Source organism: Aotus nancymaae, unplaced genomic scaffold, assembly GCF_030222135.1.
Source record: "Aotus nancymaae isolate 86718 unplaced genomic scaffold, 86718_ANA_hifiasm-v0.15.2.pri h1tg000008l, whole genome shotgun sequence".
Taxonomy (NCBI): Eukaryota; Metazoa; Chordata; class Mammalia; order Primates; family Aotidae; genus Aotus; species Aotus nancymaae.
Genome location: NW_026988419.1, coordinates 3334327 through 3359478, shown reverse-complemented (window position 1 = coordinate 3359478; position 25152 = coordinate 3334327). Strand labels below are relative to the sequence as shown.

The following is a 25152-nucleotide window of genomic DNA, read 5'->3' as shown; positions in this document are numbered from 1 at the left end:
TTGGATTCAGACTGGCCTGGGTGTGCTGTCATTATTACTTGACTTTGAACAGGTTGTTTAACCTTTGTAACTCTCAGTTTCTTTGTTTATAAAGATTGTTTTGTGCTGGTTTTTCATTTTAGGAGTAAGAGGGTTATATCGAATAATATGTAAAATACCTAGTACTATGTCTGAAAAGTAATAGGTGCTTATCAAATGTTAATCCTCATTTTCTCTTAATTTTTTATGACCTCTTACCTCAAGACAAGAGCACTCAGGTTCTAAAGCTTCCTTTTCACTTACCCTCAGTTATATTGAAATTTACGTAAAGCATAACCAGTTCTAAACTATTGCATTCACGTAGTTGTTAATTAATTTCTTACTATGCTGTTGGAGGAAAATACTGACTTAGAGTGACAGTAGCTGTAGTCGTGCATCGTTTAAGAACAGAGATATGTTCTGAGAAATGCTTCATTAGGCAATTTCGTGATTGTACAAACATCACAGGGTATACTTAGACAAACATAGATGGTGATGGTCTGTTGCTTCCAGAATACAAAACTGTACATCAAGTTACTATACTGAATACCAGGCAGTTATAACACAGTGCTATTGGTATATCTAAACATAGAAAAGTAAAATGCAGTATAAATGCAGTAAAAATGCAGTATAAAAGATAAAAATCATACAACTATATAGGGCACTTAACTGTGAATGGAACTTACAGGACTGGAACTTGCTCGGGTGAGTCAGTGAGTGAGTGTTGAGTGAATGTGAGGGCCAAGGACACTGTTGTCACTCTTGTAAACACTGTACGCTTCAGCTACTAAATGTATAAATTTTTCTTCAATAATTGATCTTAGCTTACCTTTTTTAGAAGTTTTTAATTATTTTTAATTTCTTGACTCTTGTAATAACACTTAGTTTAAAACACAAACCCATTGTACAGCTGTACAAAAATATTTTTTCTTTATATTTGGTAAGTTTTTTCTGTTTTCAAAATGATTTGTTTTTACTTTTAAAACTTTTTTGTTAAAAACTAAGACACGCACTTAGACTAGGCCTGCACAGGGCCGGCATCATCAAGAAGTCACTTAGGCAATAGGAATTTTTCAACTCCCTTATAATCTTATGGGACTACCATTATATATGCAGTCTGTCATTGCCCAGAATGTTGTTATGTGGCATATGACTATAAAATGAAAATTCAGCCATATCAACTTTATTTAAAAGTTGTGTTTTTTTTAATTCTTTCAGGAAGCCATTAATTTGCTAGAACCAATGACAAATGACCCTGTGAACTACGTGAGGCAAGGGGCACTCATAGCTTCAGCTCTCATCATGATCCAGCAGACTGAAATCACTTGTCCAAAGGTGAGCAAACAAAGGAATTCCCTGGAAGAGAGATGGTTTGGCCCTTTCTTAAGTAACTTATCTTCTTTTCAGGACATTTTTTTACTTCACATATAGTGAACACTGAAGTCACAGAAAGTAAAAGTAAAGAGCATTTGGAGTATAAGAGAATGAGGAAACTTTAAATATGTAATGCTCTTTAAATGTATTTTTTACAGACCTAATGGTCCCTTTGTTAATTTAAGTATATAACTGTGCTTGAAAAATTAGAACTCTTGGGTTGTTAAAATCAACTTTTTTGGCCTTTCACTGTCCTTTTAAAATGTATTCAGTGGGATAACTTTTTCCTCTGATAATACAGGATGCAAACTTAGGCAGTCAGTGACTTTTTTGATCTATCTTTTTAAGGTAATAAAAAGAAGTCTGCAGTCACTTTGTATAGTACATACAATCTTAATTTAGAAATGAGTACATCCACCTTCTCTTTTGGAATGTCATTGCCCTCCTGGGCAGTCTTTTTGGGTGGAGTTTCAAATGGCTCCAAGGCAGCTTTTTTTTCTACTTGACCCACATCTGCCCCTCAGAAACACTCTTGGCACATTTTGCCCTTCTGAATAGAAATATAATAGGCTGTCAGTTCTAATACCTCAGCTGATAGCTAATGCCTCAGTACACAGCAGCTCCTGATCATATTGTGCACTCCAAGTGGACCCTCTGAAGCCCCTTTCTGTAAACTTGGAGTGAGGGGGAAAGACTCACAACCCAGCTTGCCCCAGAGATCCTCTTCACATATCCTCCACAATCCATACCCACCCTGTGGGTGACTCCGTAATAGATTTGAGACACCTGTTTTAAAATTCCCTCATGAGCCAAGCACCGTGGTTCATTCCTGTAATCCCAGTACTTTGGGAGGCTGAGGTGGGCAGATCACTTGAGCCAGGAGTTCAAGACTAGCCTGGGCAACATAGAGAGGCCCCATCGCTACAAAGAATTAAAAAGGAATTAGCTAGGCATGGTGACATGCACCTGTGGTCCCAACTATTTGGGAGACTGAGGTGGGAGGATCACTTAAGCCCAGGAGGCCGAGGTTGCAGTGAGCCATGGGGTGACAGAGCAAGACCCTGTCTCAAAAAATAAAATAAAATTCTCTCATGATAATCTCTCAGTCCTCAGGTTGTTAGTGTTTGATATCTAATGTGTCTTGTCACTTCATCCAAAACTTCTTATTCTACTAAGAAAATGCATGTATCTTACTTTTAATACAATGTACCAAAATTAGCACACTTGATATACTAAATAGACAGGTATAGATTACACAACAATTTCAGATCTTATAATTCTTAAAGCTAGGGACTTCAGTATCCATGTATTAATTAATTCTCACATATGGGAAGTAGTCAAAAAATTGACAGCAGAGAAAACTTGGCATTCTGTCTTCTGCCTCATCGAGCAAATATAGAACACCACCCTTATTTTCAACAAAGTAGACTTGTGGTAGAGAAAAGAAACATTTCCAGAACTCATTGATTATTCATTCTAATTTTATGGAGCTTTGTTTAATAAATTTCAAGTTCTAAACATTTGCTATCATTTTTGCTTCATTTTTTTAGTGCTTCTCTTTCTGTCTCAAAATTGTTTTCAGGACTTTCAAAAACTATATTATTACAAAGATAGAATCTGACCTCTCATCCTGTTTTTATAACATGTTACTTAATATACTACATCTTCTAGAAGAAAACATCTTTCCAAACATACCACATTTCTTTTTGTTTTTAAATACAGCAGCTATCATTTTTATATCTCTTATTTCTGCTTTTGATCTTCAACTGAATATTTAGAGGTTATCCAACTGAGTAGTGTCATTAAAGAAACAAATTTAAGGCATGGAATGCACCTCCTCTAACAGTAATACATAGATATTTATTCACTTTGATCCCATATATTCCTTTCATGTTACTTGTATTATCAGCAAGACAAATGTTCTGTCTTCTCATCCTCTCCTGTATGATTTCATTGATTTTACAATTATAATCTCTGTTCCAAAAACGGCAGAGTCCTTCAGGAGTTGGATAATCATTGCAGGAACTGTTGTTGAACCAAGTCTTAGCTGGTACAAATACATGGGGCACACTCCCATCTTCAGGTTGTATCAGAATCTTAGACACTGATTAAAATGTCAAAATGAAGTCACAGCTAGTAGCCTTTGCCATTAATATAAACTGGGTAGATAAATGTAAACGTATATACCACTAACTAAAAAAGCAAAATTGACAGTATGAAGCTCAACAATTATTTCAGGAAACACTACTCTTTATAGCAAAGTTGTTACTCAGCATAAAAATTCATAATTTCATTGTTTTCTGTTATTAAGCAAGTGGTAAAGAATTTCATAGACTACAGTTTGTATCATCTTTCCTTTATCTGATAATTGCCAACAAGACAAAATTGACATTTTGGGGATGGTATACAGCATGTTGTCAAAAAGAAAAATTTGTTGAGAAACTCTGAAGAGGAATAGCTTCTCAAGGCTACAGAGTCTTAGTTGCAAGGTTGTAAAACCAGTCCATGAAATAAAGTGGGAATGGCTCAAAAACAAAGATCAAATGTGAATTTCATCAAGAATTATAAACCCCTTTCAAAGGAATTCAAAAGAGAAATTTCTCAGATATTTTGTGAAATTCACAATGGAAATTTCCAAAGGAAATGTTTTATGTAACCATTAATATATGTCACATCCCTAACACTTAGCTCAACACATTGCCCTCTTAGTTGAAGTATCTCCAGTACATCTTTGCTTTGCTTCTCTCAGTAGCTAGCTCTCGCTAGCTCATGCTCACAAACATAAACCCAGGAACATGTACATATCCCTGGATCAAAGGTTCACATTTAACAAGGGTAATGTTCTTTTCTAGGTCCTTGGAGCTATTTTGCTCTAAGAACCCAACTCTGCTCTTTATTAATTTATCTTTTGTTTTTCTTGTTAAATGAAATCCACCGTTAAGATAGGCACAGTGGCTGAGGCAGGAAGATCACTTGAGTCTAGGGGGCCAGACTGAACAATATCGAAAGACCCTGTCTCTAAAAAACAAATAAACCAAAAAAATAAAAATTCACCATTAACAGTTATTTGAACATGTAAATATTAGGTATCATACATAAAACCACATCAAAATATTACATTGTAAGTATAGAATCTGGTGCTCCTATTACCAATATTATTTGGTCTGTGGCCTGGTACAGGAAAGCTTCTCCCATCATTGAAAAGTACCCTCTTTGGAAATAGAATTAAGCTCCTACAGTTCTAAAATAAATCACAGTATATATATCTTATAGCATAACATATTTGTGAGTAGTAGTCTATCTCTGTTATCATACTGTTGTCTTAAGATAGGGACTTGGAGTCTTACAGTGTCAGTGGTAATGAAAAAAAAAAAGGCCACAAAAACTACCATAAGCAAATTAATGCTGATAAAATTGAACCTTTACCATGTAAAATTTCCATCCTATATAAGGTAAGGTAAGTGTTCATCTAAAACAAGTTCAGATTCAAAGAAACTTGACCTGTCGAACCAGAATAAAAGTATCAAACATGAGATTATTTTTTCTTTTTTGAGACGGAGTTTCACTCTTGTTGCCCAGGCAGGAGTGCAGTGGCGCCATCTCGGCTCACTGCAACCTCCACCTGCTGGGCTCAAGTGATTCTCCTGCCTCAGCCTCCCGAGTAGCTGGGATAACAGGTGCCTGCCACCATGACAGCTAATTTTTTGGATTTTTAGTAGGGACAGGGTTTCACCATGTTGAGCAGGCTGGTCTCGAACTCCTGAACTCCTGACCTCGGGTGATCTGCCCACCTCGACCTCCACACCCGGCCACTTGAGAATTTTTTAAAGTAGAGGGGATTTAGTGATGATTTAATTATGATAGGTTTTACAGTTAAAGAGATAAATGAGAAGTAAGTGACTTAAGTGGTTGTGTGCTAGGTAGTGGCAGAGTTTGTTCCTTGTTTCCCCACTATATTCTATTGCTGCCTGTGAATAAAAAATGAGAACCATGTTCAAGGAATATTATTTTGTTAGTAGCATTTAAAGTGCAGAGATAATAGGAGGGATTGGTAGGATTCTTCCCCCACATGGTGAGACAGTCATGCTTTTTGAACTACAAGATGACCCTTATACATTACACTACATATATGTTACCTCATATAATCCTATAATAGCCATGTAAGGTAGGTGCTAACATCTCTGTAGAGATGAAGATACTGAGGTTCGCAAAAGGTAGTAACTTACCCAAACAGCTGATAAGCCAGGGTTGTATAATTCTATTATTCTGCCACTATATCACATTGTGGCCTCCCAGACCAATACAAATGAAAAGGGGGAAAAGATTCTGAAAGAATATGTAATGCAGATAAAGTCATTATATTAGGAAACTCAAATTTGATATTTTCTGCTTTTGGCAGATTTGGGGAGCTCCATGATTATGTGCTTCTTGAACAAGCCGACTTCTTCCTGGGTGCCTACCATTTGAAAAGCACTGTTGGGAAAACAGAGAAGTGTAAGACATAGAAGAAGCATAAAGTAGTTTACTTATTGTCACCCAAACAGATTTAAAGGAATCACTCTCTTTATTCATACAGAATATATTTTATAAATATATTTTCTAATCATAAAAGTAATGCATACTAATTTTAGAAAATGCAGAAAGGTTAAAGAATTACCAGTGGCCAGGTGTGGTGGCTCATGCCTGTAATCCCAGCACTTTGGGAGGCAGAGGTGGGCAGATCACTTGAGGTCAGGAATTTGAGACCAGCCTGGCCAACATGGTGAAATTCCATCTCTACTAAAAATACAAAAATTAGCCAGATATGGTGGCGGATGCCTGTAGTCCCAGCTTCTCAGGAGGCTGAGGCAAGAGAATTGCTTGAACCCAGGCTGCACAGGTTGCAGTGAGCCAAGATCGAGGCACTGCACTCCAGCCAGTGCAGCAAAGCGAAACTCCGTGTCAATTAAAAAAAAAAAAAAAGAATTATCAGTAATCCCACCCTAAGTGAGTCAGCACATTTTCCATTTTGATATGCTCCTTTTGGTAAGAGTATAGATTCTGATAAGTCCTCAGAAAATTAATGTGAGTAGATAATGAAAATCTTTATGTGAATATGCTTAATCCAAAATATACCTCACACAGCTTTGGTGAAGGGTAGTTTACTTTAGGTGGAACTGATGTACTGTGCTTTTTAGGAAACCTGCAAGGTTAGTGGTAAACAGAATAGCTATCATTCAAAATGCAATGAAAGCCTTAGTGTTTGCTTGGACTGTTTAGGCCTGCTGACTAACAGTGGTCATGTATGAAATCACATTCAACATTCCTTTGACCTTAAAACATCCACTGTGGAATGAGGATTGAAGACAGAGCGGCGCTCCCACACTAAAAAAACGTAACACCGTGATTTCAACTGCGGAACTGCTCTGCCTTCAAGTCTGGTCCTTATCTCTCTCTTGAGCTTTATGAAACTCAGAACTAAGTCTCATTATCATTGGAACAATATATTCCCTGTTCTAAAATGGTACCACAAATGAAAAGTCTTTCTCTTGCTTTTTCAGGTGAATCAGTTCAGACAGCTGTATTCCAAAGTCATCAATGATAAGCACGATGATGTCATGGCCAAGTTTGGCGCTATTCTGGCCCAGGGCATACTAGATGCAGGTAAATGTTTTAAGTCTTCAAGATATATTTATTTAAACTAAATCTAACAAAGTAACTATCTCCTCTAACTATATGACATAATGGAAATTGAGTCTGAGGCAAATTATTCCTGGAGAAAATTTGGAGCCTGCAGTTCATAGAGATCATGTACATTTAAGAATACAGGCTGTTGGCCAGGTGCAGTGGCTCATGCCCATAATTCCAGCACTTTGGAAGGCCTAGCCAGGTGGATCACTTGAGGTCAGGAGTTTGAGACCAGCCTGGCCAACATGGTGAAACACCCTTCTCTACTACACATACCCAAATTAGCTGGGCATGGTGACCGATGCCTGTGATTCCAGCTACTCAGGAGGCTGAGGCAGGAGAATTGCCTGAACCCGGGAGATGGAAGTTGCAGTGAACTAAGATCACACCCACTGCACTACAGCCTGGGGGACAAGAGTGAAACTCCTTCTCAAAAAAAGAAAGAGTACAGACTGTTACAGTTTGAATTCTAGTCCCTTTGCAGTGTAAGCTATATAACCTTGAGAAGTTATTTTGCACTCTAGTAAGTCTACCTCATAGTGTTGGGAAAATTTAAAATACATGCAAAGCCACCCGGCGCAGTGACTCACCCCTGTAATCCCAGTACTTGGGAGGCCAAGGCAGGTGGATCACCTGAGGATCAGGTGAGGACCAGGAACTCCTGAGTTCAGGACCAGCCTGGCCAACATGGTGAAACCCCATCTCTACTAAAAATCCAAAAAAGTTAGCCAGGCATGGTGGTATGTGCCTCTAATCCCAGCTACTCAGGAGGCTGAGGCAGGAGAATCATGTGAATCCAGGAGGCAAGGTTGCAGTGAACTGAGAAACCTGGGTAATGGAGTGAGACTCTCTCAAAAACAAAAAAAAATTAAAATACATGCAAAGCAATTAGAACAGTGCCTATCACTAAGTAAAGTTACTGTTGGTTGGTTTTTTGTTAATGTTTTGTTTTGCTTTTTAATTTAAGACAGTACCTCACTCTGTCACCCTGGCCAGAGTGCAGTGGCACAGACATGGTGAAGGGTAGTTTACTTTAACCTCCCAGGCTCAAACAATCCTCTTGCCTCAGCCTCCCAAGTAGCTGAGATTACAAGCATATGTCACCACACCCACCTAATTGTATAAATTTTTGTAGAGATAGGATCTCACTAAGCATCTCACTATGTTGCCCAGGCTTGTCTTGAACTCCTGGACTGGAGCAGTCTTCCCACCTCGACCTTCCAAAGTACTGGGATTATAGATGTGAACCACTGTGCCTGGCCAATTTATTTTTCCTTTAATTTTCTTAGTATTACATGCATTTTGAACAAGTTGACATAGAAACATTTTTGAGGAAAACATATTTTAAACAAATTCTGGGAGCCAAATCACTTATGAAATAAGATAAATTGCATATTTACCTAAAAAATGCATACATAGCACACTGTGCCATCTGGCTCCAGAATTATCAGTCTTCACCATAACACCATGGTCTGTTTCAAAAAATAGAGTGGTATGCTTTAGTTCCTTAGACTTGGAGTTCATTTGGTGTATTCCTTAACATTATCCTCCCAATAGGATAAGAGGAGAAGAACATATACATGCTTCATTGTTCAACTATGTGATTCTTTTTCTTAACGTGCCCTATTCAGGTGGAATATAATCCTTTTTATTTTTGCTAATTTGAAAGGTGAGGAATAACATCTCAGGATTTTTATAGCAGTCCTATTAATAAGGGAGAATTTTTTTAAAATTTATTAGCCATTTGTATTCTAAGAAAAACACTGCCTTATTTGTTGCAGTCATTCTTTCCTCAGTCAACTAGGAATGTGTGTATATTTGTAGTGAAGGATATCAGGAAAAGAAGCTGCCATTTTTTATAACTGTCATAAATTTTTGTTCATCTTTTTGAGTTTTCTACTTGCTATGAGTGTTTTAATCATACCAAAGTTTTCAGAGTCTTTTATAATTTTAGATACTCTCCCTCATATGGCCTCTTTCTTTTTAAAAAAATAATCCACATTTCCTTCTTAATTTGATTAATCTTTTTTTCTTTATTGGGTTTGCCAGTAATTTCTCTATTTATGTACTTATTCTGTTCTTTTTTTGTAAATTATTTTGGATCTTATCTTTATTATTTGCTGTTTTATAACTTTGGTATACTTTTCTAAATTTTGAGGTAAAGTTCCTCTCTTTTAACCTATTTGTCTAATGGGGTTTTTTGTTTGGTTGGTTTTCATTTTCTAAGAAGTTGAGATTTTTCTGCTTAAAGTTTTAATGTTGAGGCATAGTTTACTTTTCTCTTTCTTTTTAATTTAAAAAGTGTTTCCTTGTAGCTATTTATAGATAAGGAAAATATTCTATAAATATTTTAGATAAAATAAACCATTTCAATTCTAGATGGCATTGATTCCCTCCCATTTACAAGCTGCACATGTGGACATCCATAGTTTCTCCCTTCTCATTCTTCACTACCTTCCAATATTTTAGTATTATGTTTATGTTGTCAATGGTTTGTGATGTTTACATCGTCTTCAGAAATCATAATTCTCACAACTGTATGGTCTTAGTTTCATCTTTATATGGATTCACTGCTCACCACCATTTCTTTTATTGCAGCTTTTTAATTCTTAGGTTATCTCTACTAAGTCTAGACACTTAATTGGCTGGATTTTTATCAGTAATTAAGTTTTTTTAACTGGACTTTTAAAAGGTTTTAGATTTACAGAAAAAAATAAACAAGATATGCAGAGTTTCCATATGTCCCCTTTGCCCCTCCCATTTCTCCTGTTATTGGCATCTTGTGTTAGTGTGGTATATTTGCTTACAATTGATGAGCCAATATTGACACATTATTACTAACTAAAGTCCTTAGTTTACATTAGAGTTCACTCTGTGTGCTGTACATTTTATGAGCTTTGACAAATGTTTAATGCCAGGTATATACCATAACAGTATCATACAAAATAGTTTTGCTACCCTAAAAATTCTCTGTGCTTAACCTGTTCATCCCTCCTTTTTACAAGCCCCTGACCATTTTACTATAACCGTAGTTTTATTTTGTTTTAATAAAGTTTCAAATGTATTGAAAGTTTTTCATAATATCTTCTTATTTTTCCAATGTCTGTGGAATCTGTAGTGATGTCCCCTTGTTCATTCTTTTTCTTTTTAAAAAATGTGTTTTGATTTATTTTATTAAGGTAGGGTTGACAAATAGAAATTGTATATACAGTGTACATGATGCTTTGATATATATAGTAAAATGGTTAAAGCAAGCTAATTAACATATCCATCACCTTACATACTTACCATTTTTTTGTTGTGAGAAAATTTAAGATCTCTTTAAGCATTTTTCAAATATACAGTACATTATTATTAGCTGTAGTCATGCTGTACTATAGATCTCCTGAACTTACTACTCATCCTAATTAAACTGTCTCCACAGATTTAGTTTTGCCTTTTCCAGATTTTCATATAGTTGGAATCATACAGTATATATCCTTTTCAGATTACTTTTTTTTTTCTTTTTTTTTTTTGAGACGGATTTTCGCTCTTGTTGCCCAAGCTGGAGTGCAATGGCGCGATCTCGGCTCACCACAACCTCCACCTCCTGGGTTCAGGCAATTCTCCTGCCTCAGCCTCCTGAGTAGCTGGGATTACAGGCACCCACCACCGTGCCCAGCTAATTTTTTGTATTTTTAGTAGAGACAGGGTTTCACCATGTTGACCAGGATGGTCTCGATCTCTTGACCTCGTGATCCACCCACCTCAGCCTCCCAAAGTGCTGGGATTACAGGTGTGAGCCACCGCGCCCAGCTCAGATTACTTCTTTGGTGGTATTTAAAACAAGATTTAGAAATAACATTTTACTTCTCTGTAATCTTTTTTTTCTTCCTTTAAAGTTTATGATTTTAGACTACACCTCTTCACTCGTTTGTTCAGCACTACCACAGTTTTTTGCTGGTTTTTACTACATTAGGGTTACTTGTTAAGAATGGAGGAAACTGCTCTGGGCACACTACCTGTAAGGGTAGCCGTCTCTGCAAGGAGCTATACAAAAAAAGAGAAAAAAAAAATTTTAATCAAAAATATAGAAACGAAATTATATATTAAGAAAAAAAGAATTAGGGGAGGATAATTCTGTGTTTCACCTCTTCTCTGCCATGTTTACTACAAGTCATCTCACTGTATTCTCCTTCTTCCTCTTTTAGCCTCTGTTTGTCTTTTTTTCTTTTTTTGTTTGGGGTTTTTGTTTGTTTGTTTTTACTTTCTGTCTTGTGGACCAATCAAGTTTTGGTGCTTCTTTCCATTTCTCTTTATTTATAACAATTTTTGCTTTAGACATTTATTGCATAAAAGTTCTGTACTGTAGTATTCACTATTGTGAGCATAAAATTAATCTCATGTCCTTTTTCACTCTTTAATATCCTATCCTCATACAACTCTGTGCTGCAGCTGCATTAAAAAAATTTGCAGTCTTGATCTCCTCTCAGTAAAATTAGTAGTAGTAGGCCGGGCTTGGTGGCTCACACCTGTAATCCCAGCACTTTGGGAGGCCGAGGCAGGTGGATCATTTGAGGTCAGGAGTTTGAGACCAGCCTGGCCAATATGGTGAGACCCCATCGCCACTAAAAATACAAAAATTAGCCAGGCATGGTGGCACATGCCTGTATTCCCAGCTACTCGGGAGGCTGAGGCACAAGAATTGCTTGAACCTGGGAGTTGGAGGTTGCAGTGAGCCGAAATTGTGCTACTGCACTGCATCCTGGGTGACAGAATGAGACTCCGTCTCAAAAAGAAAAAAGAAAATTAGTGATAGTAGAAAAAAATCTAGAGAGGGCAACTTCAAGGGAAGGAATAAAGTTTATGAGAACTCACTCAGTAATTCAGTCTCTTCGGGGAGAAAAGCTGAAGATAAAGAAGATGATTGAAGTTTGTTAAACTGTAAATTATCAATATGATAAACTCTACCTTGTTTATTAAATCTCAGAACGTTAGAACAAAAGGCTAGTTTCTAAGTCCGAAGAAGATAGATTTCATTGAACTAAAAGGAAATTCAGCTTCCAAGTTAGACAAATAGCACATTAGCTAGGCATCCTTTTCCTATCTTCTGCCCTCCCCAGCCCCCATCCCAGGTTAGTTACCATGTCTTAGTGAAATGTTTCCACTAGCGCCCAGTTTATAGTTACCATAATATTTTCATGTCTTAACTTTAATTATCTAATTATCTGTCTTCTTTGTGAGACTGCAGTCTCCTTAGGATCTTTTCTAGTATGTTGTTTTCAATCCTCAGTATATAGTAAGCATGCAGTGAATGGGGGTTAGCATAGGGAAGAGTACAAGTAGACAATAAATGTGTATAATTCATTTGTATTGGAAAAACAAGATTAAAGTATACCTGGCCTTTTTTTAGATCAAAATTTTAAATACCTATAGTGAAGTATTAAGAAAATCTAGATTATTTGGTTTAACAGTAGAACCCTCATTCTTATAAAAATTAAAATGCTGTTTGGTTTAGTAAAGTCAAGTCAGTGTTTGATTCTTGACTCCAAGTAAAATGTGAAGCAAAATGTGAAATAGTGGATCAAGAGAAAAGAAATGTGAGAAACAGGAATCCAGCACTGGAATTCAAATTAAGACCCTGATTAGGCACAGACAAGCCCCATTTTTATAGAATATATTATGTAAATGAAGATATTTGCATTTCAGAGTTCTGTGATCCAGCACTGACATTGTTACCATCTAATGCGTGTGCCAAATCTGACAATGGTGTATTTTGTTTTGCCTGCCTAACAATTTTGCAAGATTTTGGACAAAATCTAGAGTCTTTTAAAAACAAAATGACCTAGTGACCCTGGACCTACAGTTTAGTAAGATGTTCCCTTTAAATGGGACATGTACTTTCCAGTTTGCTTCAATTTTAAAAACAAAATGACCTAGTAACCCTGGACCTACACCCCTGGTAACAAGCTGCCTTTAAATAGGACATGGACTTTCCAGTTTGCTTCAATCCCCACTGCTCCCAGCCCGCTTATTCCTCATTTGTTTACTTGACTCATTCCTAAAGGCATTTGAGTTTGTAATCCCTCATAGCCTCCTAGAATCTCAGCCTTACAAGGGCTCAGTAAAGATCCAGCTCTCCAACTGATGGCTTAGATCTTAGCTCTAGTTCACTGGCTTTCAAACTTTCTCTGCACTCTGTAGAGGAATAGTCTAAGGCAGCAGTCCTCAACTTTTTTGACACCAGGGACAGCTTTTGTAGAAGACAATTTTTTCCACAAGTGGGGTGGGGTGGTTTAAGGATGAAACTTTTCCACCTCAGATCATCAGGCATTAGATTCTTATAAGGAACGTTCAACATAGATTCCTGACATGCAAAGTTCACAGTAAGATTCACACTCCCATGAGAATCTAATGCCACTGCTGATGTGACAGGAGGCGGAGCTCAGGTGGTAATGCTCACTTGCCTGCTGCTCGCCTCCTGTGTAGTGGCCTGATTCCTAACAGGCCATGGACAGGTACCAGTCTGCAGCCCCGGGATTTGGGGACCGCCGGTTCCAGGCCATATATTCTCCCAGCAGTCCAAACTTCTGATTAAACAGAAGCAGCTCTGATTTTATTCTTTTATATATTGTGTTTCCTTAGGAAACTTTCAATTGACTCAAGGGTTAGAGGTTAAAAGTTTTCTTTTGTAAGTGGTAGTGCTCTTTTGTAAGTGGTAGTGCTAGTTCAAGTGCTGAAATTCAACCCCCTCGTTTTGCCAATGGGAAAAAAAGACTCTTAGAAATAAAGTGTTTTGTCTGTGGTTACAAGGCTAGTTAATGTCAGAGCTCCTCCAACCAATTTAAGTGGTTTAATAATTCACAGGGTAATGCTCAGTGCTTTCTTAGATTTTTATATAGCTGCATATAAATCTTCATAATTTGTAAAGGATATTTCTCAAAAGTCTAACAATTTTTATGCTGCTTAGCACCTAAAAGACCAAGAGTCAGAACATATTTACTGTTTTATATAATTTTTTTTTAATTTTTATATATATATATATTTTTTTTTTTTTTTAAGACGGGGTTTCACCATGTTGGTCAGGCTGTTCTTGAACTCCCGACCTCAGGTGATCTGCCCGCCTTGGCCTCAAAAGTGCTTGGATTACGGGCGTGAGCCACTACACCCAGCCAGCTTTATATAAATTTTTATAAATGTGTGAGTATATTATAAATATGTATTTGTCTACATTCAGATATATGATTAAAGCAGAAAGAGTAAAACTAAGCAAACAGTATCTATGCTTACCTCTGCTATTGTTTGCAAAAACTATATTCTAAAACTTTGTTTTTTATTAGCACATGAAAACCCAATATATAATACAGATTAATATTTAATTTAGCATCATAGTTTTGATACCCTTCAGGTACAGTTTTTAAAAAACTGTAGAGAAAGTAAGTCTTCCTATAGAGAAAGTAAGTCTAGATGTGTGCTGAATCCAGTTAAAATTACAACACTTACAAATTTGGAAAGCCTGGATAAGTCACTAATTCCAAAGACTGCATATTAGACTGCACATATGAACTGTACTTTTAAAATCATCACCAGATGCTTCCCTACTGCAGCACTTACAAATTTTTACTATTGGCTGAGCGTGGTGGCTCACACACCTGTAATCCCAACATTTTGGGAGGCTGAGGCAAGAGGATTGCGTGAGGCTAGGAATATGAGACTAGCCTGGGCGACATAATGAGGCCCCCATCTCTACAAAAAATTTAAAAGTTAGCCAGGTGTGGTGGCACACACTTGTAGTCCCAGCTACTCAGGAGGCTAAAGCAGGAAGATCCCATGAGGTCAGGAAGTTGAGGCTGCAGTGAGTCATGATCATGCTGCTGCACTTGAGTGTAGTGTTTTACTCTGTCACCTTTAAAAAAAAAAAAAAAAAGAAAGGGTGGCCAGGTGCAGTGGCTCACGCCTATAATCCTAGCACTTTGGGAGGCCAAGGTGGGTGGATCACCTGAAGGTCAGGAGTTTAAGACCAGCCTGGCCAACATGGTGAAACCCCCATCTCTACTAAAAATACAAAAATTAGCTGGGCATGGTGACGGGTGCCTGTAATCCCAGCTACTCGGGAGGTTGAGACAGGAGAATTGCTTGAACCCAATAAGGGGAGGTTGCAATGAGCCAAGATGGCACCCTTGCACTCGAGCATGGGCAACAAGAGCAAAACTTCATCTCAAAAAAAAAAAAAAAAAAGATATCTTTATTATTGTCCTACTGTAATAATTGGACAATACTATTATTGTTCATGGTTTCTCTCTTTTTCTACAGGTGGTCATAATGTCACAATCTCCTTACAGTCCAGGACTGGGCACACTCATATGCCTTCTGTGGTTGGCGTCCTTGTATTTACCCAGTTCTGGTTCTGGTTTCCTCTTTCACACTTCCTGTCATTGGCTTATACCCCTACCTGTGTCATTGGCCTTAACAAGGACTTAAAGGTATGTCTGTGAGACCTCAACTTTTTAGTATTTCCTGTTCACCATATCTTAATTCATATTTACCATTCACTTGCAAGGATTTCTGTGAAATTTTAAAGATGAGTTAATATCTCATCAATAACATTTTTCCTTTAAATTGAATCATCACTTTTTTGAGTGGAGTGTGTCATTAAAAGTTTTGAAAATCATATTTCCTTACTAGCTGTGTAACCTCAAGTAAATTAGTTGAGAAGGAATGGTGAGAGAGGGGGCTAAATATAAAGATATGAAGAGGCTTTATATACCACTCTGATTAATTTTATTTAATACTCAAGGCTGGGAGCTGTTGAAAGATTTCAAATGGTAAATGAACATGAGATTTCCATTTAGAAAAATCTTTCTGGTATCAATGGAAAGTCATTACAATGCTATTGCAATAATTTCAGCAAGGAAGAATGCAAACCTAAAGTAAATCTTTCTGATTTAGTTTTTCAGAGTTCTTTGTTTTTAGAGTGGTTGATGGAATAAAGAATTATTACTAAAGGGAAAAAGCAAAATAGGAAGATGACTCTTTGGTAGAAGCAGAAAATCAAGACCAACAGGGAGGAGCTAGGGAATCTGATGAAATGAAATTGCTCACTTAAGTCAAAAGTTTAAGGCACTGCATGCCCTATCATCACATTTGTAGTCATATTTTTTTAATGGGGTTTGTGCTTAGGTCTTAGTCCTGTGACTTGATGATTCATCTTCTTCTTCTTCTTCTTTTTTAAAAGTCAAAAGGCTTTTTGACCTTTAAATAACTCTTACATCTGGTCATCACTGTTTAAATGTTCCACTAAATTTTCAGAGTGGAAAATTTTTAGGCTTAATACTGACTGGTAAAAATAGAATATTTCTTTTTATTGATTTTTCAGTATAGCTGTATAGCCAGTTATCCTTTGTTAAGTGTTTCGGTATTAAAACTGCTCAAATTTGTAAATATTGAGCAGCTTTATTGTCAGAACAAGATTTGGTTTCCTAATCCCTAACTTTTAACATTGTAATTAAACATCCTGTATAACCTATTTTATTCTCTGCCAAACAATTTTATGATTGCTGTTTTTACACTTTGTAATGAAAATGAGATGGAGAAGATAAGTTTCCTTGTCCTTATGGTGTTTATTATCATTCTCCATCAATGCAGATTGGCTAAATAGATAAAAATTCAGGCTGCGTGCAGTTTATGCACACTTGTAGTCCCAGCTACTTGAGATACTGAGGCAGGAGAATCACTTGAACCCAAGAGGCAGAGGTTGCAGGGAGCCGAGATTGCACCACTGCTCTCCAATCTGACAACAGAGTGACAATCTGTCTCAAAAGAAAAAAAAAAAGGAAAGACAGAAAAATTCAGACCAGAGAACTTTAAAACTGGTCACTAGGTAATATAAAACTGACTTTCTCTTAGGCTCATGTTAGACTCTTAAAAGGCATGATTATATATGGTGTGGAAACTGTATACAGGCTAGTGTAAGTTACTAGTATGGTACAAAGAAGGGACATGGCAGTTTGTATGCAGGATAGACCATTGAATACTTTACAAAGGAGTGAACAGTTGATCTTATGCTCACACCATTACCCATTGAAGCAGGTTGGTTTGTTTATAAAGATAAGATAAAAGGATGCCCATTCAGCGGCACAGAGGTTAAGAAAAGTATAGAGAACTGCAGACAATTCTGTAGAATATAAAAACTAAATCAGTAAAAGAAGACATGCCTTTCAGAAAAGAATCATAACATAGTTGAACATATAGCCTGCATTAAAACGGTTGGTCTCCTTTTGTATCTGTATGCTTGTGGAGAGCACAGAGTACTTAAAGCCAATGTTATTTTAATGGAATTTCTTCAGATGCCGAAAGTTCAGTATAAATCAAACTGTAAACCATCCACATTTGCATATCCTGCCCCTCTGGAAGTACCAAAAGAAAAAGAAAAGGAAAAGGTAGGTTCTTTGTTCCTTTTAGCTGCATTTGTACTTATATGTAGGAGCCACTGAGTATTTTACTTTGTCTTTAAATACGTTTTATGTTTTAAAAGTGTCAAATGTTAGCATAAGAAGTGTTCATTACACTAGAATATGAAGTAAAAGTCCTTTTTGTCTCTTGGTCATCCAAGTCTCATGTCACAGGAGTTAAAACTTCTGAATCTCTCTGACGATTTTCTCTGCACATGTCAATATTTTTTGTACCACAAATAGAATTATTCTCTACATACTTTTCTGCATCTTGTCGTTTTCACTTTAACTATATATATATATTTTTTTTATTTTTAAAATCTCAGTGTATACAGATCTCATTTTTTCCCAGAGCTGCAAAACAGTGCCTTTACTGTGTGTAGTACTGTTTGTTTTACCAGTTTTTTCTTTGATACTCATTTAAGGTTATTTCTCATTTGTCACCCCTACACAAGTGAGCTTGGAATTGAAAGTCTTTATACACATGTATTTATGCGCTGTGTAAGTATATCTGTAGGTTAGAATCCTAGATGTGAGGTTACTTGATCAAAAGTAATGCACATTATGTTCCTATTTATCAACTAATTTGCCTTTCAAAATGGATATAATCACTTTATACTCCTACCAACTGTGTGTGAGGACACTCAAGTATTAAATCAAAGAATAATACATTAAAGAGTTGTACTTGCCTTTAAAGTTTTACTCAGCAAAATTCTACTTTTTTGATACCTTATATATAGGAAAATGGTTCTTTCTTGCATAATTTTCATATTGACCAGTTGTTGATTATTTGCTGTAAATTTTATGTATAAGTAAGGATAATTAACCAAATTTGAAGGTGGCAGCTAAGGAATATCCTTGACAGCATCTTGTTTCATCAACTGTGTTTCAGACCCTCCTTTGGGTCTGATACAAAGTCAGCTTTTACACCAGTATTGCCCAGCTTTTCACCTTTGTTTTCAGTGAGACCCATGAAGGAGGATAATTATAGGCTAACCACTCACCCACTGTATATTAGCATTTTAAGAATGTAGTCCAGTGAGAATATCTCTACAACCAGCACTAAAGGAAATTGTTCTGTTTTCCATTGCTTTCCCAGTAAAGCAGAAAAGGCTCTAGCACCCAAATCTCAATCTTAGAAGTACATGATAGCAAATTCATATTCAGGGTAGGCTACAGATCGAAAAAAGAAAAGAGTTATATTGGACACAAGCCTCCAAAAACTAAAGATTCACCTGATGACAAGAGTAGTAAATTATTTTAATAAATGTCCTGCTTAGTTTTCCCATTTATTCTCTGATTATTTTTTCTTTATAATACTTACTGCTAGGAAATGGAATAGTGTTATAGGACTGAGTTCTCTAGGGCTTGCATGTTTGTATGTCAGTAAGGGATTATAACAATTTATCCTGTTCATTTTCCCCAGGTTTCTACTGCTGTGTTATCTATAACAGCCAAGGCTAAAAAGAAGGAAAAAGAAAAGGAAAAAAAGGAGGAAGAGAAAATGGAAGTGGTAGGTATAACTTGGTAGTCATATGAAGTATCTCTGTTGTCATGGTTGAGATTATTCCTTAGTTGAATATTATTCTACCTTGCTCTTGGCTTCCCTCAAATAATTATCCTGTTCTCAGCATTTAGAATCATAAAATTGTACTTGGAAGAGACTCTAGAAATTATATCCATTCATGGGAAGAATAGAAGGATACAAATTAGGAAAAAGTTCCTGGAGGAAATGACAACTAAAATAGGTTTTGAAGGGCAAAGTAGGATTTTCGCAGATGAGATCATGAGGGTAAAAGAAAGAAAGGCCCTTTCAATCAAAGGGATTATCATGTTCTTTAGGTAGACCTTCTTTTTCTGATCTCTGCTGTAGAAAAACCTTCTTAACCTTTAAAACTGAGTCAGTTATCATTCCCATTCCTAAGCAGAGTTATTTTTCCCTCCTCGAGTCTGATAGCACTTTAGTTGTACTTCCATTACTACCTACCACTACCTTTTGTACCTTATAGCTGCTCAGTAAATTTTTCAGATATTACTCAGTTCTGTGGTACAAAAATGAACTATTGAGCTTTTTTAAAATTTTATTTTGTAGGATGAGGCAGAGAAAAAGGAAGAAAAAGAGAAGAAAAAAGAACCTGAGCCAAACTTCCAGTTATTGGATAACCCAGCCCGAGTTATGCCTGCCCAGCTTAAGGTCCTAACCATGCCAGAGACCTGTAGATACCAGCCTTTCAAACCAGTAAGTTACCAGTGACTCTTAGGTGTATGTACCAGTGGAATATTAATCCAAATGACAATAGAATATTGATAGAAAATGGTAAATCTCCAAAGCATTGGAGCAAGCTCACTAGTTCTAAGAAATTATTAAACAAAAGAGAGAGTGTTCTTTTCCATTTCATATAGATTTGGGAGAATTTTTTCTTTCTCTGTGTAACCCTACAAACTCCCCTCCTCTACCACAGACATATGACATAAGAGTTCCTAAGACAGCATTGTGATTAGGAACGTAGTACTCTACAGCCAAGCATACAGGATTTGAATCTTGAGTCTACCGCTTAGGCTAAGTGGCCTTGGGTCAGGTACTAAATCTCTCTCTGCCTCAATTTTCGTTAGTATAAAATAGAGATTACCATCCCTAACTCAGAAATGTGGCACAGATTGAACAAGTTAATACACAATCACTGAGAACAAGACTTGGGCCTGCTCTATAAATGTTGTTTATTACAGTAATTACACTGTTGTCATAAATGCATTGCATTTTAGTTAGAAAAGTATCTTAATTTAACTTATTCCAAGACAGTGTTTCCTGTTACAAACAAATGTTTATCAGAAATATGAGCATGATACTGCCTTTATCTTCCAGGTTCTTATATCTAGAAAACAAGGGAGCCATCAGTAGACCCATCCAAGACATTTGGATGCTAGATCTGTCTAAAATATTAGAGATTAGATTTCTAGATCCTTAACCTTATACAAAAGTAAACTTATTCTTATCAACCTGATGGTGGATCAAAGGCAATTTCTACCCATAATTGTGAGCCAAGGTTTTACCTGACTAAATTATCAGCTAGAGGAGACAAAGGCAAGGGATGTAAGATAGTGAATGTAGTGGTTTAGAGCTGGAATTTGGCATAACTGGGTTTTTATTTCTCCGTTAGCTGTGTGACTAAGACAGGTCATTTAACCTTTGTATTTCAGTTTCCTCATCTATAAAATTGATATGCTAATGGTACCTACCTCCTATTGATGTTGTGAAGATTAAATAGGTTGTTACATGTAAAGCACCTAAAACAATGGTAAATGCTAATCTGTAGCATTGCCTGATCTCTAGTAGTTGCTCTGTAGTGTTAAATGAATGGACAGAATCATTAGTCCATTTAATGCAGTCACTGTCTGATCTGCAATCTGGTTCAACTCAGTGGCAGTTTTACAGAGGACGTATTCTCACTATGGCTATAAACTTCTCTTGCCAGTAGCATGGGAATCCAAAACAGATGTATTAGGACACAACTAGTGCATACTCTAGCACATGAAATACCTAGTGTTTTTGACAATTATGACCTAAGACAATGGGGCATATGCTCAATGCCATAAGGCCATGTGAGCACACTGGTACACCACAGTAGGAAATTGAATGATTGCTAAGCCTTTGCTCAGATTAAGTCAGAAATAGCTATATAGTTGATCCATCTATGAATTAAGACTACCTATATCTGTGCAAGGAAGAAATGAGGAATCCAGAAGAATTTTAAACTGCTTGGCTGGCTGTTGAAGGTATAGCCCTACACACACATACACATACACACACACACACACAAACAGGTATAGCTCTACACACACACACACACACACACAAACAGGTATAGCTCTACACACACACATACACACTCCTTCAAAGAGTGGGAGACTTTGTATTCCAAGGTATTTAAGGAAATTCCTATCCAGTTGTTAGCTGACTACTAAGTTAATTGAGCATTGACTTTAGGGCCACGCAAATCAGGGAAATATATAACTTTATAGAAATAGTTCATTTATTTTATTTTATTTTATTTTTTATTTTTAAGAAAGTCTGACTTTGTCACCCAGGCTAGAGTGCATTGACACGATCTCAGCTCACTGCAACCTCTGCCTCCTGGGTTCAAGCAATTCTCGTGCCTCAGCTTTTTGTATTTTTAGTAGAGACAGGGTTTCACCATGTTGGCCAGGCCGGTCTCAAACTCTTGACTTCAGGTGATCTGCCCTTATCAGCGTCCTAAAGTACTGAGACTACAGGCGTGAGTCTCAGCACCTGGCACATTATGGCTTTTGTTTTTTGTTTTCAGACAGGGTCACACTATGTTGCACAATCTCAGCTCACTGCAACTTCCACCTCCCAGGTTCAAAAGATTCTCATGCCTCAGCCTCCCGAGTAGCTGGGATTATAGGCGTGTGCCACCATACCTGGCTAATTTTTGTATTTTTAGTAAAGATGGGGTTTCACCATGTTAGCCAGGCTGGTCTCAGATGCTGTTTTCAAGTGATACAGCTGCCTGGGCCTCCCAATGTGTTGGGATTACAGGCAAGAGCCACCACGCCCAACCTAGTTTAAATGTCTAGTTTTTAACAAAAATTTATGAGACATGTAAAGAAACAACGTATGATCCAGTAATGGCAATGAGTAGAAACTGTCCTTCAGGAAGCCTAAATACTGGAGTTAATAGGCAGAATAAATCAACTATTTTAAATATGTTCAAAGACTAAAAGAGAGCATAAGAATGGTGATTCATTAAATAATGAATATCCATAAAGAGATATAAATCATGAGAAATAAATAGAAATTCTGTAGTTGAAAAGTATTATAACTAAAATAAAAAATTCACTAGAGGCTCTACAGCATGTTTGATAAGGCAGAAGAAAGAATGAGCAAACTTGAAGATAAATTAATTTAGATTATTCACCTGAAAAATGACCAAAAACAATGAAGTGGAATGAACAGAGAGCCTCAGAGACCTGTGGAGCATTATAAAGCATACTAACATATGCATAATTGGGAGTCCAAAAAGGACAGAAGATTATTTGAAGAACTAATAGCCAAACTTCCCAATTTTGATGAAAAACATTAATCTGCACATTCAGGAAGCTCAATGAATTTCACAAAGGATAAACTCAAGAGATCTACACCTAGACGTATTACAATCAATCTGTTGAAAATAAAGAAGAAATCTTGAAAGTAGCAAGAGAGAAGCAACTCATCAAGTACAAAATATCCTCGGTAAGATCAACTGGTGATTTTTTTTTATCAGGAACCATGGAGGCCAGAAGGCAGTTTTATGACATGTTTAAAGTGCTGAAAGTAAAAGAATCTCAACCACGAATTCTATATCTAGTAAAACTATCCTTCAAAAATAAAGAAGAAATTAAGGTATTCCTAGATAAAAACAACAGTTCGTTGTTAGCAGACTTTCCCTAAAGGATACTCTTCAGGCTGAAATGAAAGAACGCTAGACAACAATTTGAATTTGCATGAAAAAAATAGAGTACTGATGAGTGCAGCTATGTAAGTAAATATAAAAGATAGTATACATGTGTTTTTTATACAAAAAGATTTTGTAACTTTTTGTCAGAGTCCAGAGTGCTCACCATTACATGATGGATGTACCTTTTTTTGTATCTTATTTAAAAGACATCTACATAAAATAATAATTACAAATTGATAATGATGTGCACATAATGTATAAGGATATAATTAGTATTATCACAACAGCACAAAAGAGTAGGGGAACACAGCTATCTAGGAGCATAGTTCTTTTATATGATTGAAATTAAATTGGTATTAGTCAAAGTAAATTCTTAAAATGTTAATTGTAATCTGAAGGCAAATGCTAAGAAAGTAACTCAAAATAATAAAAAACAAATAAAAGAAACAAGGGAATTAAAGTAATACACCAGAAAATATCTATTTAATACCAAGGAAGCCAGCAATGAAATAATAGCAGAACAAAAAGATGTGAGACATAGACTACTCAGAAGGTTGAGGCAGGAGAATTGCTTGAAGCCATCCTGGTCAACATAGCTAAACCCCATCTCTGAAAAAGGAGTGGATGGCAGGGAGATGTAAAACAGAAAATAAATAGCAAAATGGCAGGCATAGATCATACCTCATCAGTAATTACATAAAATGTAAATGGGTTAAACACTCCACTTAAAAGACAAAGATTAGCCAAATTGATTTTTTTTTTTAGCATATGCATCTGAAACCAAATTTTTTTTTAAATGATCAAACTTTGTGCTCTCTAGATTAGACATGGTTTAGATTCAAAAACACAAATAGAAAGCAAAGGATGGGAAAAGTAACCAAAAGAGAGCTAGAACTGTTAGCTCTAGACAAAATATTAGACAAAATAGACTTTAGACAGAAATGTTGCTAGATACAAAGAGGAGAAAAACATAAGGGTTGATCAATCAGGAAAATATAACTATTATAAACTTATATACTTAATAGCAGAGTCCCAAAATACATAAAGCAAAAGTTGATAGAATTTTCTGGGCCCAGTGGCTCACACCTGTAATCCCAGCACTTTGGCAGGCCGAGGCAGGTGGATCACCTGAGGTCAGGAGTTTGAGACCAGCCTGGGCAACATGGTGAAACTACATCTCTACTAAAAATACAAAAATTAGCCAGGCGTGGTGGCATGTGCCTGTAGTCCCACCTACTCGAGAGGCTGAGACAGGAGAATCACTTGAATCCAGGAGGCATAGGTTGCAGTGAGCCAAGATTGTGTCATTGCACTCCAGCCTGGGCGACAAAGTGAGACTCTGTCTCAAAAAAAAAAAAAAACCTGATAGAACTGAAATGAGGAATAGACATGTCAGCAGTAAAGAGTCTCACTCTGTTGCCTAGGCTAGAGTGCAGTGGCATGATCTTGGCTCACTGCACCCTCTGCCTCCTGGGTTCAAGCAATCCTTCTGCCTCAGTCTCCTGAGTAACTAGGATTACAAGTGTGCACCACCACGCTCAGCGAATTTTTGTATTTTTAGTAGAGACGGGGTCCCACCATGTTGGCCAGGCTGGTCTTGAACTCCTGACCTCAGGTGATCTACTCAGCTTCCCAAAGTGCTGGGATTACAGGCATGAGCCACCATGTCCAGCCCCCCACTTTCAATAACAGGTGGAACAACTAGGCAGAAGATTTAAATAACATTATAAGCCAGTAGACCTAATACATCTCTAGAGCAGTCTAACCAACAACAGCCGAGTACACATTCTTCTCAAGTACATATAGAACATTCTCCAGGATAGACCACATCTTAGGCCATTAATCAAGTGTCAAAAATTTAAAAGGGTTGAAATAATACAAAGTATGTTCTCTGCCCACAGTTGAATGAAAATAGAAATCAATAACAAAAGGATATTTGAGAAAATCATAGATACGTGTAAATCAAACAATGTACTTCTAAACAAGCAATAAATCAGGGCCGGGCGCTGTGACTCACGCCTGTAATCCCAGCACTCTGGGAGGCCGAGGTGGGTGGATCACGAGGTCAAGAGATCTGGACCATCCTGGTCAACATGGTGAAACCCCATCTTTACTAAAAATACAAAAAATTAGCTGGGCATGGTGGCGCGTGCCTGTAATCCCAGCTACTCAGGAGGCTGAGGCAGGAGAATTGCCTGAACCCAGGA

The 25152-nt window shown here is 36.9% G+C and overlaps 1 protein-coding gene across 1 annotated transcript in view; it reads left to right on the top strand.

Annotated features, from left to right (window-relative positions):
• Positions 1–25152, top strand: part of PSMD1 (proteasome 26S subunit, non-ATPase 1) — a 113342-nt gene that overhangs the window by 82204 nt on the left and 5986 nt on the right. The window contains exons 18-23 of the mRNA XM_012434128.3: positions 1237–1353; positions 6933–7035; positions 15352–15521; positions 17385–17477; positions 18916–19002; positions 19582–19728. Coding sequence (XP_012289551.1) covers positions 1237–1353; positions 6933–7035; positions 15352–15521; positions 17385–17477; positions 18916–19002; positions 19582–19728 — 717 coding nt within the window. The remainder of the gene's footprint in view (positions 1–1236; positions 1354–6932; positions 7036–15351; positions 15522–17384; positions 17478–18915; positions 19003–19581; positions 19729–25152) is intronic.